Source organism: Poecilia formosa, unplaced genomic scaffold (assembly GCF_000485575.1).
Source record: "Poecilia formosa unplaced genomic scaffold, Poecilia_formosa-5.1.2 Scaffold48, whole genome shotgun sequence".
Taxonomy (NCBI): domain Eukaryota; kingdom Metazoa; phylum Chordata; class Actinopteri; order Cyprinodontiformes; family Poeciliidae; genus Poecilia; species Poecilia formosa.
The window spans coordinates 1,094,436-1,110,114 of NW_006799987.1; the positions used below are offsets into that span (position 1 = coordinate 1,094,436).

The 15,679-nt window shown below is 37.7% G+C and overlaps 1 protein-coding gene and 2 long non-coding RNA genes across 17 annotated transcripts in view; 1 reads left to right on the forward strand and 2 right to left on the reverse strand.

Moving 5' to 3' along the window:
* The window catches only part of LOC107836305 (uncharacterized), a 143,037-nt gene that overhangs the window by 97,806 nt on the left and 29,552 nt on the right, over positions 1 to 15,679 (reverse strand). The window lies entirely within an intron of this gene.
* The window catches only part of ryr1b (ryanodine receptor 1b (skeletal)), a 127,086-nt gene that overhangs the window by 13,038 nt on the left and 98,369 nt on the right, over positions 1 to 15,679 (forward strand). For 10 of the 15 annotated variants that reach the window (XM_016671662.1, XM_016671653.1, XM_016671659.1 and 7 more), the window contains 13 exons: positions 5,244 to 5,366; positions 5,444 to 5,545; positions 6,448 to 6,468; positions 9,035 to 9,109; positions 10,133 to 10,211; positions 10,311 to 10,423; positions 10,499 to 10,598; positions 12,293 to 12,389; positions 12,470 to 12,544; positions 13,934 to 14,090; positions 14,182 to 14,346; positions 14,845 to 14,966; positions 15,076 to 15,262. In XM_016671662.1, coding sequence (XP_016527148.1) covers positions 5,244 to 5,366; positions 5,444 to 5,545; positions 6,448 to 6,468; positions 9,035 to 9,109; positions 10,133 to 10,211; positions 10,311 to 10,423; positions 10,499 to 10,598; positions 12,293 to 12,389; positions 12,470 to 12,544; positions 13,934 to 14,090; positions 14,182 to 14,346; positions 14,845 to 14,966; positions 15,076 to 15,262 — 1,416 coding nt within the window. The remainder of the gene's footprint in view (positions 1 to 5,243; positions 5,367 to 5,443; positions 5,546 to 6,447; positions 6,469 to 9,034; positions 9,110 to 10,132; positions 10,212 to 10,310; positions 10,424 to 10,498; positions 10,599 to 12,292; positions 12,390 to 12,469; positions 12,545 to 13,933; positions 14,091 to 14,181; positions 14,347 to 14,844; positions 14,967 to 15,075; positions 15,263 to 15,679) is intronic. The other 5 variants (XM_016671657.1, XM_007552381.2, XM_016671663.1 and 2 more) reach the window with 1 other exon arrangement.
* LOC107836303 (uncharacterized) lies at positions 6,451 to 7,788 on the reverse strand. Its single transcript, XR_001662177.1, has 3 exons — positions 7,630 to 7,788; positions 6,677 to 6,841; positions 6,451 to 6,536 (listed from the first exon to the last, which is right to left on the reverse strand). It is a non-coding gene; the product is annotated as an uncharacterized LOC107836303 (long non-coding RNA).

Consider the following 15,679-nt stretch of genomic DNA (forward strand, 5'->3'; position numbering starts at 1 on the left):
TCCTGACGGACGCAGCTGTAAAATCAGCGGTTTCCCGCCGTGTTTCCCCCTCAGTGTGACGTCACAGGCCTCAGAGAGGGGAAACCCTCCACTGCTGCGTCTGCTTTTCTCCAAAACGCAGACTGTGCACCACATAATGAAAAGAGATTTTATTTTATTACCTAAATCTGAACAAGGAAAAATATTTTTAACCTGGATTTACTTACAGATAAAATGGATGTTTTAATCACAAATATCAGGATTTTCAAAAGTATTTACTAAGCTTGTCACAATAATTTTTGCTGCATGATAAATTGTTCCATAAGTTAAGGTAAACAATAACATTGTCGTTTTGAGACCATTTTCACTTAATATAATGCTAAGAACATATTCTCAAAAATAAATAAGCCTCAAATTCTAATGAACATTTAACTGTCCCAATATTATTTGAATGCTATTTGCTTAAATATTTAAATATTCAAAACAAATAAAGCAGCAACTGGTGATTCTTGAGAAGAGGTTAAAATATGTCTGCTGGATAAAGCATACAATTTGAATAAAATATACAAAAAATATAATTTCTTAAAATATTTATTTTATGCAGTAGGTGGATGGTGTCTGTGTCCTGGAGCAGAACTGTATATATTATAATAGTTTAAAACCATTAATTGAATACGAAAATTATTATTCAAATAATTTAAGTATCAATGAATTGAATTTTAATTATTTTTTTATATCTTCCAACTCCGTCAGACATAAAAAGAGCATAAAAAATCAGGCATTATTAGGGGGCATCAGAAATCCTGAGGACCCCACGACCTTTATCTTCCTTTGCTATGAGGCGAGGCAGCTCTGGTAAGCTAATGTTATTCTTTAGCTTGTTCTTCCGTTTTATTCCTAAGTTGTTCATCATAACCATATTGTGTCAACCCCATAACTGACAATTAACAAAATTTGATGAAATTTGATTAAATAAATGCTTAATTTTTGGTATATTGTAAGGATTTCAAGGAACCGATGAGCTACAAGATGGCCGCCTTCAGAATAACGTCATGTAAATGGAGGTAGTTTGGCATTTTGTCAACCCGTCAGTTTTTAACTGATAGTGTTCACAAAACTCACGTAAGTGTGAAGTTAATTTATTTTAATGTATTATGGCATATCTTCACATGCATCAGGTATTTCTGTTTATTTTCAGAAACATAGTTTTATGGGCGTGGAAGAGGGGAAAGAAATAAAAATATCAAGGAAAGAGAAAAGAGGCGTGTTGTATGCTATACAACATTTAAGCATTTATTGAAACGTAGTTGAGTGCAGTGTTTTCTTTTTAATCAATAGTTCGTCACCTGCGTCAGTCCTGTGTCAGGATGGACTTTATGTTGTTTCTTGTTTTCAATAATATTTTGTTTCTTGAGAAGCATTTGTCTGTAAAAGCATCTGTAATAGTTTCATTAAAAATAATCATATTTACTTTTGTCTGATGGTGTTGACAAAGTTCTGGGTAAGGTTTATTAAAAATGTAATTTTCAAAAAAATGTTGCAAATGGGAGGCTGCACCTTTGCATTTCCAAATCAGTATTTGTCATATTTGAATATGGCACATCAGCTTGAGGAAATTTTAACCCATTTTGTCCTATATCTGAAGAATCTCAAATTTACTCTGTTACTGCCCACTTCTGAGTCTTTTTTTCTAATTCTGTTCTCAGACAGTAAATTAGGCTTCAGTTACTCTGCTGTATTAAAACTGGCACTGTGTCATCATCTTCCAGGCCAACTAACAACATCTGTGCTGTGATTTTTCATTCAGCTTAAAGTTTGCAGATTTTTAAACACCGTTTATGAAAGCTTCCATGAGTAGGAGAACATGAGATGAACTTATATAGCGCTTTATCCAATCATTTTTGACCACTCAAAGCACTTTACACTAGAGTCACATTCACCCATACGCAGCTTGGTAGGCAATTTGGGGTTAAATGCCTTGCCCAGGGGCACATCAACATGTGGCAGGAGGAAGCTGGAATCGAACCTACAACCTTCCGATTACAAGACGACTACTCTATCCATAGAGCCACAGTTGCCCTGAATGAGGATTTTGTCGCGCCTGTTTGCCCCCTCCATGTTTTTTTGGGCATCATTCCCACTTGTCTGCGCGGTCAAACGGCCCTCATGGTTACACAAAGGTGTCTATTTCAAAAGGCTGTAAATCCTCGGCTCTTTAATTGCCCCCATGTAGACTGACTGGTGTGTTTGTCTGAGTCTGTGCCACATTGTCCCTTCCTCTACCTTTGACCCCGACTAACACATAGCTACAATCTTTTAGCTGCTGAGAGATAGCAGGGTTTGTTTGCTAACACACACTAGCATTTTGACCAGATTTCGAATGCGTTTCATCAGACAACTTAAATATGAAAGTTCAGTTAGTAGATCTGATGGCAGCCACTACATTTAGACTTTTACTCAACAGTTTGTTCTTGTTTTTGTTTCCATCAGAGGTGAATAAAATGAAAATAACGACTAAACAGGTTATGTGTTTGCATAGATTTTAATATTTTGAACCTGATGTGATTCTCTTTAGTCTTTTCTTTTGCCTGATTTTGACATTTTTTTCTTACATATATGAATTACATTTTGGTCCTTTAAAATACCAAAATTTCCACTTAGATTTATATTTTGGTCCATCTAATGATGTAATTTTTAAATGTGAAATGATTGATAATTTGATCAATTACTCAGTACTTGAGCATTACTTTTTTTATCAAATACTTTTTTACTCTTACTTTTTATTTCTTGAACAGCTATTTTTTACTTGAGTATAATTTTTGAGTGCTGTAGCCACCTCTGCCACTGACTTATGTAAACAATTCAAACCAAAACGTTTCTCCTGTCCACCAGCTTCCCTTCTTGACGTTTCGTACAATCGTTTCTGTTTTCTCGGCTCCTGTACGCTTTTAGCAGCTCTTGATTTGACCGTTGAGCGCCGTAGCTCATGTCTGCAGTGAAACGGAGAGGACACATTGCTCCAGTTTGTGAAGTGCATAGCAGGAAATGCGAGGACAGGACCAAGGAGACGTTTCTAGGCTGAGAGGAGATAGATGATAGCCCTTTCAAAGGAAGAGGACGCTCTTCAGCCAAATAACCTCCAGAGGCCTTTAGGCTGAAAAGGAGAAGCAGATATTATGAGGTCACTGATGGGCATTAAGTTGTATTAACCTGTTATGAGCTGCAAACAGCTTTGTCTGCCTGTGGATTTAACTTTAAAGGGGAGCTATTGTGCAGAATTCACATTTTTGTTCTTCACTTTGCATCTTTACTGCTTCTAAAAACAGGTCAAGCGCTGAAAAACAAAGAAACACTCAGTCCTTTTTTGGCAATAAGCTGAAAACAAGCCGCTTCAAATCCTCTCAATTGTTAAGTCAGATGCAACTGTGTGGTTACCTAACAACCCCAGCCAAGTCCAGCCCTGTCACCTAGCAACCAAAGCAGTGCTCCAGCAGGTTTGGTCAGCTGGTTTTATGGCTGTGCAATGGCTGCTGGAAAAGACAAGTGTTTTGTTGCTGACTTACCATCCAGGTTGTGATTGGTTGTGCAGGAGGCTCCACTTCTGCTTTTCAAAGGTTGTACAGTTGTAAAATTACTAGGGCTAAGATGATTAATTGTGATTAATCATGATTAACTGATTATTGAAATAACAGTCAACTAATTTAGTAATTGATTAATTGCTAACTAGAGTTTGCGGAATCAACAAAGATCATTTGGGGGGAAAAAAGGGGGCGTATTGAGAGCAGTAAATATGTTTTAGCCAAAACTCTTGAAGTGTAAGAGAGGATGATTCGATAAAAGGGGAAAAAGTCTTGACTTGGTCCTGGAGTGTTTAGCCGTTTAGCCAGAGAGGAACAGTAGGGTGATGCTTCCACTTTGATGAGGGTTAGCAGCTGAGAATCCTGCCTGTCAGGTGTTGGTTTCTCACAGGACGGGTGTTTATTGCTGTCTGTGGCATCTCCAGGGATTGGCAAGGGAAACAATTACACACTGTCAGTATTAGTGTTTGAGCTGCTGGCGTCTCCTGTGGTTTACAGCAGCGGCATCCTGCGTGTTTCAGTTCTCTTGCTGGTGGTATTTGGTTCAGGTGTGAACCAGAGATCTGAAACATAAAGGATGCCGGACATTGAAAACTGACTTTGGACACTTCAGTCTTCTGAACAGACCAGTTAAAATTTATCAGCTGCTTTATCCTCTCTAAATGCCGCTCGCAGTTTCAGATATGTTACTGATTTATTTTTCTTCATCTGTTTTTCTGCAATAATTTACTGTATAGTTCCCGTCTTTTTCAATGTTTAATACAAATCCACATTTTGTAAAATGTTTTGAAAATGTGACTCAATTGCATATCCAAGTCCTAATTCTAAACATCGTTTAGGTGTTTTCTGTTATTTTCTTACCAAGTATTTGTCTAATTTCTAGTGCAAATATCTTAATACACTTGAAATAACACAAAAGTAATTTTTCAGCAAGACATGTAATCTTGTCTTAATTAAATCATTTCTTAATATTGATGAAAATGACTAATTACACTGGCATTTAAATGTACTTTTAACAAGGCATTCTTCCCATGTTATAAGTGAAATAATCTCCCAGTGGAACTAAAACCGGGTTGCTAGGTTACGGGCTGGGCTTGGCTGGGGTTGCTAGGTAACGGCGGAGTAGAACATTGTACCAGTGGAATTAGAAATTTTTCGTCAATGTTAAGGAATTATTGACTTAAAACTAACTTCTATATCTTGCTGACAAGCCAATTTTAAGTTAATTTTGTCTTATTTTAATTGTACTGAGATATTTGCACTAGAAACTAGACAAAAAACTTTGGTAAGATTTGGTGTTTTTGCAGTTTATGCTGCTATTACACCTGAATTTTACCTCCATGATCAACATTTTTAAGGTGGGGAAGTATTATGGAAAATAATTAATTTTAAAACTTTATATAATTTTATATGTAACTGAGTCCGTCATGCATGTTACTTCTCAGTCCAACAGTAAGAACGGTTGTAAACAGCGTAATGAGGAGTATTGTTGGGATCCTGAAGGTGGAAATTTGGAAAGAACAGGAGCTTCTTAAAGAGACAGAGGGGGTTAATGCTCTTTGGGAATCCCTGGTCCAGAGGACCATATGAAAAGCTTTGGTGGGCCAGATTTGGCCCCCTGGCCTAGAGTTTGACACCCCTCATATAGAGCGAAGAAAGGCACTAAATAAACGTGCTTTTGTGCAGGATGACCAGGTGGTTCTGCAGTGCACCGCCTCCGTTCTGAAGGAGCAGCAGATCAAACTCTGTCTCTCCTGTGAGGGCTTCGGGAACCGACTCTGCTTCCTGGAAACCACGTCCAACGCTCAGGTAACTTCCTACACTCTGCTGCTGCTCTTAAACTCTTCCTGGTCACATGTGGTTCACCTGTGGCTCTTCCTCTGCAGAATGTTCCCCCGGACCTGGCCATATGCACGTTCATCCTGGAGCAGTCACTCTCGGTCCGAGCGCTGGTGGAGATGCTGGCCAACACAGTGGAGATGACCGAGGTATCTTAAAGCTGCAGGATGTAACGTTTATAAAAAAGATAATCTTGAGTCATCAAAAATTATACTAAAGTAATAGTATCACTACTTTAATGTATTTTTACTGAGGTAAAAGTATAAAGTAGCTGTACAAGAAATTACTCAAGCTAGAGTAAAAAAGTATTGGTAAAACGTTTACTCAAGTACTGAGTATCTGATTAAATTATCAACTATTTAATATTTAAAAATTACATCATCAGAGGGAGAAAATATAAAGTTGTTTGGAAATTGTGGTATTTTTAGGACCAAAATGACAATAATTTGTATAAGTAACAAAAATATCAAAATCAGGCAAAAGGAAATGTTTCCAATTTAGTTTCTTTCAATAAATAACTTCAGAAACTTTAACAAAAACTGCAGGTGTGTGTCTGAGTCTGGTGAATTCCTGGTTAAAACATGTTTGTTTTTGATTCAGTGGGTAGAAAATCCAGAGATTTTACTCAAATAAGAGTGAAAATACTTCATATTAAAATTACTCAAGTAAAAGCAGAAACTACAGTGTAGTAAAAATACTCTTAAAAGTACTTTTTTTCAAAGATGTTACTCAAGTAAATGTAATTGAATAAATATAACAGTGATTTTTCTTTTACATTAGTAGAATTTAGACAATGATTTGAGCATATTTGTAATGAAAACATTGTTAGTGAATCTTTAATTCTTCCATTTGCATCTGAATAATTATTGACCCCCAACTTCCTGTTCCTATTTCTCTTTATTTGGAAATTAATTTAACATGCTGCTTGTTCACTACAAGACGTCTATAAATCCTGATCATTGGGTTTATATACGTTTTGTTTTATGCCAGTTCTTCTTACCTGCTCTCTGACTCCTTCCCTCCCCTTCCCGTTTTGCTTCCTGCCAAGCAGGCAGTCGATTTGGACAAATGGGTATGTCTGTTAACATGTTTTACTTCCTGTGTGTCCCAACTGACTCGACACTTGTCCTCGTTCCTGTCCTGTTGGTTGAAATAATGTTGTACATATTGATTAATTTATGTTTCCCTGTCATGCACACAGCTGGTGGTTTTTTCCTGTTTAACTGAGTACTTTAATCTGCTCTGGTGTTCATTGATGCTATGTAAAGTTTTGATGTTACCTGATACTTGCAGCCCAGTGTGTCTCAGTGTATCTGCCATTTTCATTTCATGCAGAGGTTTCCCCAGCCTCTCAGTTTGCAGCATTGTTATTTGTTTTTAACGCCATCAGGCAGATTTCCTCTGTTTATTCATGAAGTGATTTTAAAGACAGAATCCTAAGTAACCTATTTAGCAGGGGGAAAAAGTTGATTTGAAGTGAGTTTCACTTTCTTCCTGAAGCCAGAGTTTCATGAAGAGCAGGAGTATTTAAAGCGGCAGAGACCTAATTTTGTGGATTCAAGGATATATATTTTTGTTATTGTCATACATTTGCATGTTTGTGATACAAAATTTGGACTTCAAGAAGCCAAATAAGTAATAAATATATGACGAGTATAAGTATATTGCACATTGCGTCGCTGGAGGGGCAAAAGACGATTCTTTTACATGGCATCAATAGCCGTGCTGCTGCAGTAGAACAAATATGTTAACTAAATCAAACCTGGAGATGTAGGTGTTATTAGTTTAGTGCAGTGCGCCACAGAAAAGGGGAAATTAACGCAGAACTTTTGAAGAATAACTCAAAACCACTCGTATTCTTTTTTCTCGCTCATTTGTGTCGGCTAAGCCACACACAGAGTCATCACCATGGCAACTGACTGACAACAACACCAAATGTATTAAGACTCAATGCTAAAAAACACTCAAACATTTCCCACACAAAGAACAGAATATTCAGTCTGTTACAGTTTTATATTTTTAGAGTTGATGTTTATTTTGCGATTATTAAGATTAGCTACCGCTGCTATTAGCTAAGCTAACACTGCGGTGGTTGATTAGCTAGTTGAAACACCTGCTCTATTGATGATCTGTTGGTGTGTAGCTTGCCTTTTTTTCTAACTAAATCAAACGCACCAAATTCTGCAGCACATCTACTAGTTAAGATTGTCATAGTCAAGCTAGCATAACTGACCTGCTTTCCTCTCCCTCACTATTTTTTCCTGACCTTATCTAGTTGTCAATTAGTGGAAGAGCATTGCATACCTTTTTCTTTTATATATCATGTGTACATTTAAGAATTTAAAGTGTTATGTTAAAAACTTAACAGCTAAAATCAGTGCTAGTCATAATCGGCAAGCAGCTTTTTGCTCTCCAGCAGGAAGCTGAGGGTGATGTTACGCTGCAATGTGTCTATATGCATATGTAAATAAAATTAAAAATAATTTTTTTTACAAAATAATAAAATTAATTAAATTACAAAACAAAATTTCTTTTAAGTCATATTCAATACATACAGCTTGTGTTAACATAGTTACTTGATTGTGCTGTTGAATGGCACTATGTGCCTGGAAAGCACATAATACTGTCCCTTTAGTTATCTGCAGTTGCATGTTGCATAATTATCTCACACAGCAGAAGGAGTTCATTCTCACAAATTAAAAAAAGACTGGCTAGAGGTTTTTATCTGAGACATTTTGTGAGTGTTTGTATTGACAGGCAGGTCAGGCTTCACAGCAGCATGGAGTTGTTCCTGATGACGGGCAGCAGGATTGGAATAGCCTGGCCTGCCGCCCGCCACCGCGTCCCACCTGCCTCCGTCAGAAAAGGAAGAGGAAACTGGACACCCACGGCGCTCTGGACGCGCCCCCTGTTAACTCACTAGCACTCAGGATATCACCCACAACGCTACCACCTGTCCCAACAAACCCAGCGCTAATGCTAACTGGGGTTAATGGTATCATGCTACCACTTTACATACCTGCCCCCAATTTATCCCGTTGGATTATAGCTGTCCACAGGTTTCCTGTCCTGTTGGCTAAACTAAATCGTTATTTGACTTTATCCATTCACAACTGCCACATTAGTTGGTTTTTTTGTGGTTCTGTTTGTGATGGATGTTGAGAACAAACTGTGTGTGAAATACGGGTTTGATGTAAGTTTGTGATTTTAACGATTTTATTTTGAACCTCATCTTTCATGTCTTGATATCCTCTGAGAAAAAAAACAGAGGATAACTTTGTTATTGTGACTGTTCTGTCTTATGTTTGCATGCTTTGAAATGCCCTCGTTGTTTTCTCAAATTTTGTTTTAAAGCAGTAATTGTAGTGGAAATTGCCATATCTTTCTCTGTTCCCAGAAGGATTTACCTCGTTACATTATTTTCTCCATTAGTGTGATGGTGAAGACCAACAGTAAAAACCTCAATTTGGTTGGTTCATCATGCATCAAATCTCAGTTCCTGGAACCTAATCCTGTAGAAAACCTGAAGAGAAGATAAAGCCAGGAGGGATCAAGACTCTGGATAATCAGCCGTATTTTTAACCTGAATGTGTTTTAAAAATAAACCAATGTTTTTTTTCTGTCTTTGTCCCACTCAGTCATCACAGGGTGGAGGCCATCGCACTTTACTGTACGGTCACGCCATTCTTCTAAGACACCACCACTCAGGCATGGTGAGGCTTTAATCTTACCCTTATGGACGAGTGATGCTAATTGGCTACATAATTATTTTGCTATGAATACAGTTGAAAATGGTTTATGAGCACCTCAAATGCTGGTTGATGTTTTTGCCTCTTGTGCTTAGGATAATATTAGATGTGTTTTGATGCCATCTAGTGGTCAGAGGGTGAACTACACGTGGTACAGTTTAAGTGTGCAGACGTAGAATTTTGCTACTAAACCCAGTTAATTTTAACCCTGAAGTAATTTGGGTAAAAAATAATATTTACACTTATGAATGTCTTCTACAACTGATTTAGTAGAATACAAAAATTGACAAAAATTCTAAAAAGTTTTAGGTATGAAGCTTTTTAGCGACACTAGACAAATAAGGAATGGCAACAAGTAATACTGGCATTAATAAACAATATGCGCATTTTAGAAATAATTGTTGAAATTATAAATTTCTTGCATCTGTTTTGATTATAATACATGCAAGAATTCAGATTCCCAAAATATTACATAAATACAAATCCTAATAGAATATTTTTTATATTGTGAAATGAAGATTAAAAGCTTGTAGGACAGTAAATTAAAAAGTAAATGTGCTAGTATTTTACTATATATGAAACACTGGGTTGAAAACAAATTGTAGAAAAGTTGTTAAAATTCAGATTCTAATATTGATTTCATTTAGCAAAAATGGGCTAGAAACAAGAAAGGAAGTTTCAGTAAGAATGACAAGTAAATGGTTGGTCAAAAACATTTTGACTCAGTTTCAACTTTTATTTGAGCATTAGTAACACTCATAAAATAAACACACTGAGATTGAAAAGTTTTACTCCTTAGGTGCCTAGGTTATCTAATTAGCATCAGACCTAGATTTACACTAATCACAGTGTTATAATTAATAATCTCTCAGTTGATTGACAGCATAAACACAAGTAATAAATTTTTTTGTACAATAGGATATAAAATCAGGGATTAATGGTGTAAGTTTCTGTCAGATCCGGGCTAAACTAATGTTTTTTTTTCAGTATCTGAGCTGTTTGACTACGTCTCGATCCCTCACTGACAAGCTGGCCTTCGATGTGGGCTTGCAAGAAGATTCCATTGGTAACACATTGCTATAAATGCTGTTTAAATCAGTTTTCTAGATATTTTGTGACAAACCGTTCCCACATGAATCACCTGTTGGACTCGCTCTCTCTGCAGGTGAGGCGTGTTGGTGGACAATTCATCCAGCCTCCAAACAGAGGTCAGAAGGTGAAAAGGTCAGGGTGGGTGACGACCTCATTCTTGTCAGCGTGTCGTCTGAGAGATACCTGGTGAGGCTCGTTGTGGTTTTTATTCTCCGTCTTTTGCTTCACCAAGCTGATTCTCCTTCTGACCTTTGTCCTCAGCATCTGTCCTACGCCAGCGGAGATCTGATGGTCGACGCCTCCTTCATGCAAACTCTGTGGAACATGAACCCCATTAGCTCAGGATGTGAATTAGCTGAGGGTAAAAACCGTCACTCAGATTTTTCCAACACGTCTGGCAGAATGAGTAGAAGCAGGAAAAACCAATAAGTAAATCAAATCAGGGTTTCTCCCAGAAAACTTGCTAAACCCGATGATAGAGCTCAGTAAGTCGTCCTGCGGCCTTCCGTGTTTTTGAGTTAAAAAATGTTTAAACTTCGCAATAATTGTCTGTTTTGTGTTGGTTTATAACATAAAATACCTTTAAGATTCAATTATGGTTGAAATGCTTAAAAGTTCTCCTGTAGAAAATACATAAATATTAATGCAGCTTGTTTCGTAGTAAACAGATTTACCTTGAGTTAATATTACATTTGTGCTATAGGAAGACATTATTAACAATACATAAACACCAACTATTAAGTCTTAAACAAGACAAACTTAACAAAAATACAGTTAAAATTAATATAAATTTTGCAATTCATTTGTTTCATCCTAAGTAACGTTTTTTATCCTTGATCTGTGACTTGTCACTTGATTCACTGAAGTTGTTAGCATGTAAACTGGTAAAAGACAAGCTGTGGTTGTGGAGTTCAGGTGAATATAAATATGTCCAACCCTTTCACCAAACAGACTCTGCAACCCGCCTCTGCTTTCTGTTACCGGCGTATAAAAAATCTTATAATAAATAAGCAAATAACGCTTAGCCTGCCAGGGCCACAAATAAAGCCTGGTGGCCCGCCAGGCTTACACTGCACTGGGGGAAACCCTGCAAATAATATGTATTTATATCTTAGGGTGCATTCACCAGTTTAATCAAATTTCAGTTCATTAGCCTAGAAAGTCCGTTAAACGTGCAATCGAACTCTAAAACCTAGATCCAAGTTTGGTTAAAGTAAACTGCAGTTCAGATGCATATGTGAACGCCAAATGAACCGGAGACCAGTATAAAAACAGGAAGTGGATTATAGAGCAGGGCATTCTGGGTAAATCCAACCAAAACAAACAAGTGTTTAGTGCTAAAGGGACCTAAGACAAAAGAAAAATCCTACAAAATGTTATGCTATTCCATTTTTGTTTACATTTTGTAAAGAAGCAATGCCTTCAGCGGTTTTCATGTCTGTGGTTCTTGGCGCAGCGCCTCTGCAGGCGAGGAGGGGAACAGGTTTTTCGAATAGTTTCGTTTGTTTGACACAGTGCAGTGAGAAACCAAACTGCAGTAGCTGAAAATGTAACAAATGTTGCAGTTTTGGTCCCAAATCGAACCGAGTCTAACAGACTGAGGTTTGAAAACACCTTTCCATACGTTATATTTCTTCAGATAAGTCCATGAATATGTGGGCTGGACTGTAATTAGTGTTATTTTGTCAACTGTTTGGGGTTTTATTGCTAGGATTGAGAAGTTTATACTCTCTTACACATCAGAAGTAAACACTGATGTGGAGTTCATCAGGATTCTGTGTTGGGGCCAGATCTGCTCTTGCTAAATTAAATGTCTGAGTGCATTTATACAGATTTTTAAACATCTCTACATTAAATCAGTAAATGTAAAACTAAAAAATAATCTTTAATAAACATTGTAAAAGGGAAAACCATGAATTTATTAATCGAACAACAAATGAACGATTTAGGCTCATATTCTGAGTCATACTCATAGTCAGATGATTCTTTAGACTCTTTCCGAACAACAGATTCAAAGCCAACAGGCTAATTTTGGGTGTTTGTTGGTTGTTCCAGGATATCTGACGGGGGGTCACGTCCTCAGGCTGTTCCACGGCCACATGGACGAGTGTCTGGCCATCCCTACGCCAGAGGAAGGAGAGGAGAAACGCAGGTGAGCAGAAATGAAACCAGCAGGTGTTGTGAAGTGTGACGCTTCCAGCGCGTAACGTTTCTGCGGTCGCTCTGCTGCAGGACAGCTCACTACGAAGGCGGTGCAGTGTGCAGCCAGGCTCGGTCCCTTTGGAGGCTGGAGCCGCTCAGAATCAGGTGACGTCATGAGAATCGCAGCTCTGCAATGATTGGTTACGTGGAGCAGGTGTGTCCTGGTGACACATCCTGCTTGATTTTGACAAGGCTACATTAGCAGTGGGCAAAAAATTATATTTTATTTAAATACCTTTATAACAACGTCACAAAAAATTTTCTTGAGATTTGGCTGAACAAATGTGTAACTTTATGAACAGACACTAGAATAAAAAAATATGAATTTATACTGATTTCATAAATCAGTATAAGTGATAGATTTTGTATAAATATATCCAAAATACATATATTTTGAATATTTGTATTATGTATGTATATTAGATAGTTGTTGGCCAAAATTAGTTTGCATTTATATTTACATTATATATAAATATTTATATTTATACATACATATACAAAATCACACAATATATTCTGTCAATATTAATTCCTTAATATTGATGAAAAAGTTAAAATTTTATTGGTAGCTTATTTCAGTTATAACATGGAAAAATGTCTTGTTATAAGTGAATTTATTTATTTTTAGCTAGAACTTATGGTAACACTTTATTTGAAGGGGGTGAATAAGACTGACATGACACTGTCATAAACATGTCATAACACCTGTCATGAACATGAATAAGCCTTCATGAATATTTATGACTGTTGTCATAAAGCGTCATTCGGTAAATTATGACACTTTTAATACAAATTTCTCATTATTCAAAATGTCTTTTATTATGACAACTTGACATTAACCAGGAAATCATTACTGTTTAAACTTTACCTTTAATAACATAAAGTTACCTAATTTTTAAAGTGCAATCATTAATTCTTTTATAACAAATTTATATCAGTAATGATTTCTTGGTTAATGTCAAGTTGTCATAACAAAGACATTTTGAATAATGTGAAATTTGTATTAAAAGTGTCATAATTTACCGAATGACGCTTTATGACAACAGTCATAAATATTAATGAAGCCTTATTCATGTTCATGACGTGTGTTATGTCATGTTTATGACAGTGTCATGACAGTCTTATTCAACCCCCTTCAAATAAAGTGTTACCGAACTTATTCATTAACATTAAAGAATTATTAACTTAAAACCAGGTCCTATTTCTTGCTGAAATTTTTACCAGTAAGTTCTTTTAAGTGAACTAAGATATTTGCACTAGAAACTAAACCAAGCATACTTGGTATTTCTGTTTGTATAGATGTCATCACTGTAGAAGAGAACTAAAAACATGTTTTTAACCTCGTTAAAAACCATCTTGGGATCATAATTTTGACATTACTGCAGCATTTTATTATCTTTTAACTGATTTTTCAAACACAAACGTCAGAGCTTTATTTGGTCAGGCCTCTCAGCGTGTTCTGGTTAAGTTCTGGTTTCTGTTTGCTGTCTGCAGTTGGAGCGGCAGCCACATGAAATGGGGCGTGTCTTTCCGTATTCGTCACATCACCACGGGTCGGTACCTATGTCTGGATGACGACAAGGTCCTGATGGTGGTGGACCCGGAGAAGTCAAACACCAAAATGTCTGCATTCTGCTTTCGTATCTCAAAGGTCGGATTAAGTTGGGGGTTGTTTGGACATCTTCCTCACCAGTTTGTTTTCTCTCTGGCCGCTCTGATTGTTAGTTTCTGTCCCTGAGCAGGAGAAGGTGGACGTGTCTCAGAAACGGGACGTTGAGGGAATGGGAATTCCTGAGATAAAGTACGGCGAGTCCATGTGTTTCGTTCAGCATGTGTCCACAGGACTGTGGCTGACGTACGCCGCCCTGGACGCTAAGGCCGCTCGGCTAGGAACCATGAAGAGAAGGGTGAGAACTACTCCAACATGTTTGACCAGCAGCGTTTTGATGGAGGGCTCAAAATTTTAAAATGTTTAAGAATAGAGGGACGTTATGGCGCCATATTTAGATTCTGCAAACCTGATCATAACACGTTTTCTAAACTGTGAACTGAATTACAAATAATAACATGTATATACTGTCAAACGCGTGTTTTTTCCAGCAGCACAGGTTTTTTTCCCACAGGTTAAACCGACAGAACAAATTTGCTGGAATTCCATTTGTGTTGCTAGGTAACCAGGGTTGGGCTAGCCGGGGTTGCTAGGTAACGGGGAAGTGCCTCATGGTTATGACTCAGTAATCTGAAGGTTTGGCAACAGTTTATTGTCTTATTAACTTATTTCCATAAAATTGTCTGGGTGGTTTTGTTTAATGTTTCTAGAAGCAGTTTGAACCCAAATGGACGTTCAAAACAAAGAGAAATGGTGAATTTTAGCTGCTAAATTATTGTGTTGTCTGTGTTTTCAGGTCATTCTGCATCAGGAAGGACACATGGACGATGCTCTAACTGTGTCCCGCTCCCAAACCGAGGAGTCTCAGGCTGCTCGGATGATTTACAGCACCACAGGACTCTTCAGGCAGTTCATCAAGTACGTTCACATGTCCTACAACTCAAATATGTGGAATAAAAAATAATTCCTCTAGTCAGAAGGATACGGGACTTTAGTTTAGATGTGACTTTTATTTGCTGTCCTGCAGGGGACTGGACTCTCTGAGTGGGAAGAACAAGTCTCCAGGGTCGGTGTCGCTTCCCCTGGAAGGAGTCATCCTCTCTCTCCAGGATCTCATCTTCTACTTCCGTCCACCGGAGGAGGAACTGGAGCACGAGGAGAAGCAGACCAAGCTGCGCTCGCTACGCAACCGGCAAAACCTCTTCCAAGAGGAGGTAGGAGCCGAGCTGCATTTAAAGGGCAGCTAAGCCCAGTGTGAAAGCAAAGCCCCGGCCCTTGGCAAACATAGAAAGGTTACTACAAAGTGGGCAGAGCCAAGAGACACACAGGGGTGTGGCCAACAGGTCAGTTAGGACAGGGTTTCGGACTGGACAAAACATATTCACTAAATTTTTTCATTCTTACACTGCAAAAACACCAAATTTTACAAAGTATTTTTGATAAAGTTTTTAGTGAAAATAACGTGAAATAAGACAAAAATGACTGAAAAGCAGTGTTGTGTTCAAGACCACCTAACCCGAGACCGAGGCGAGACCAAGACCAGAGTGTATCGAGACCGAGACAAGACCAAGACTTTTGGGGTCCGAGACCAAGTCAAGACCAAGACCGAGGGGAGTCGAGACCGAGTCAAG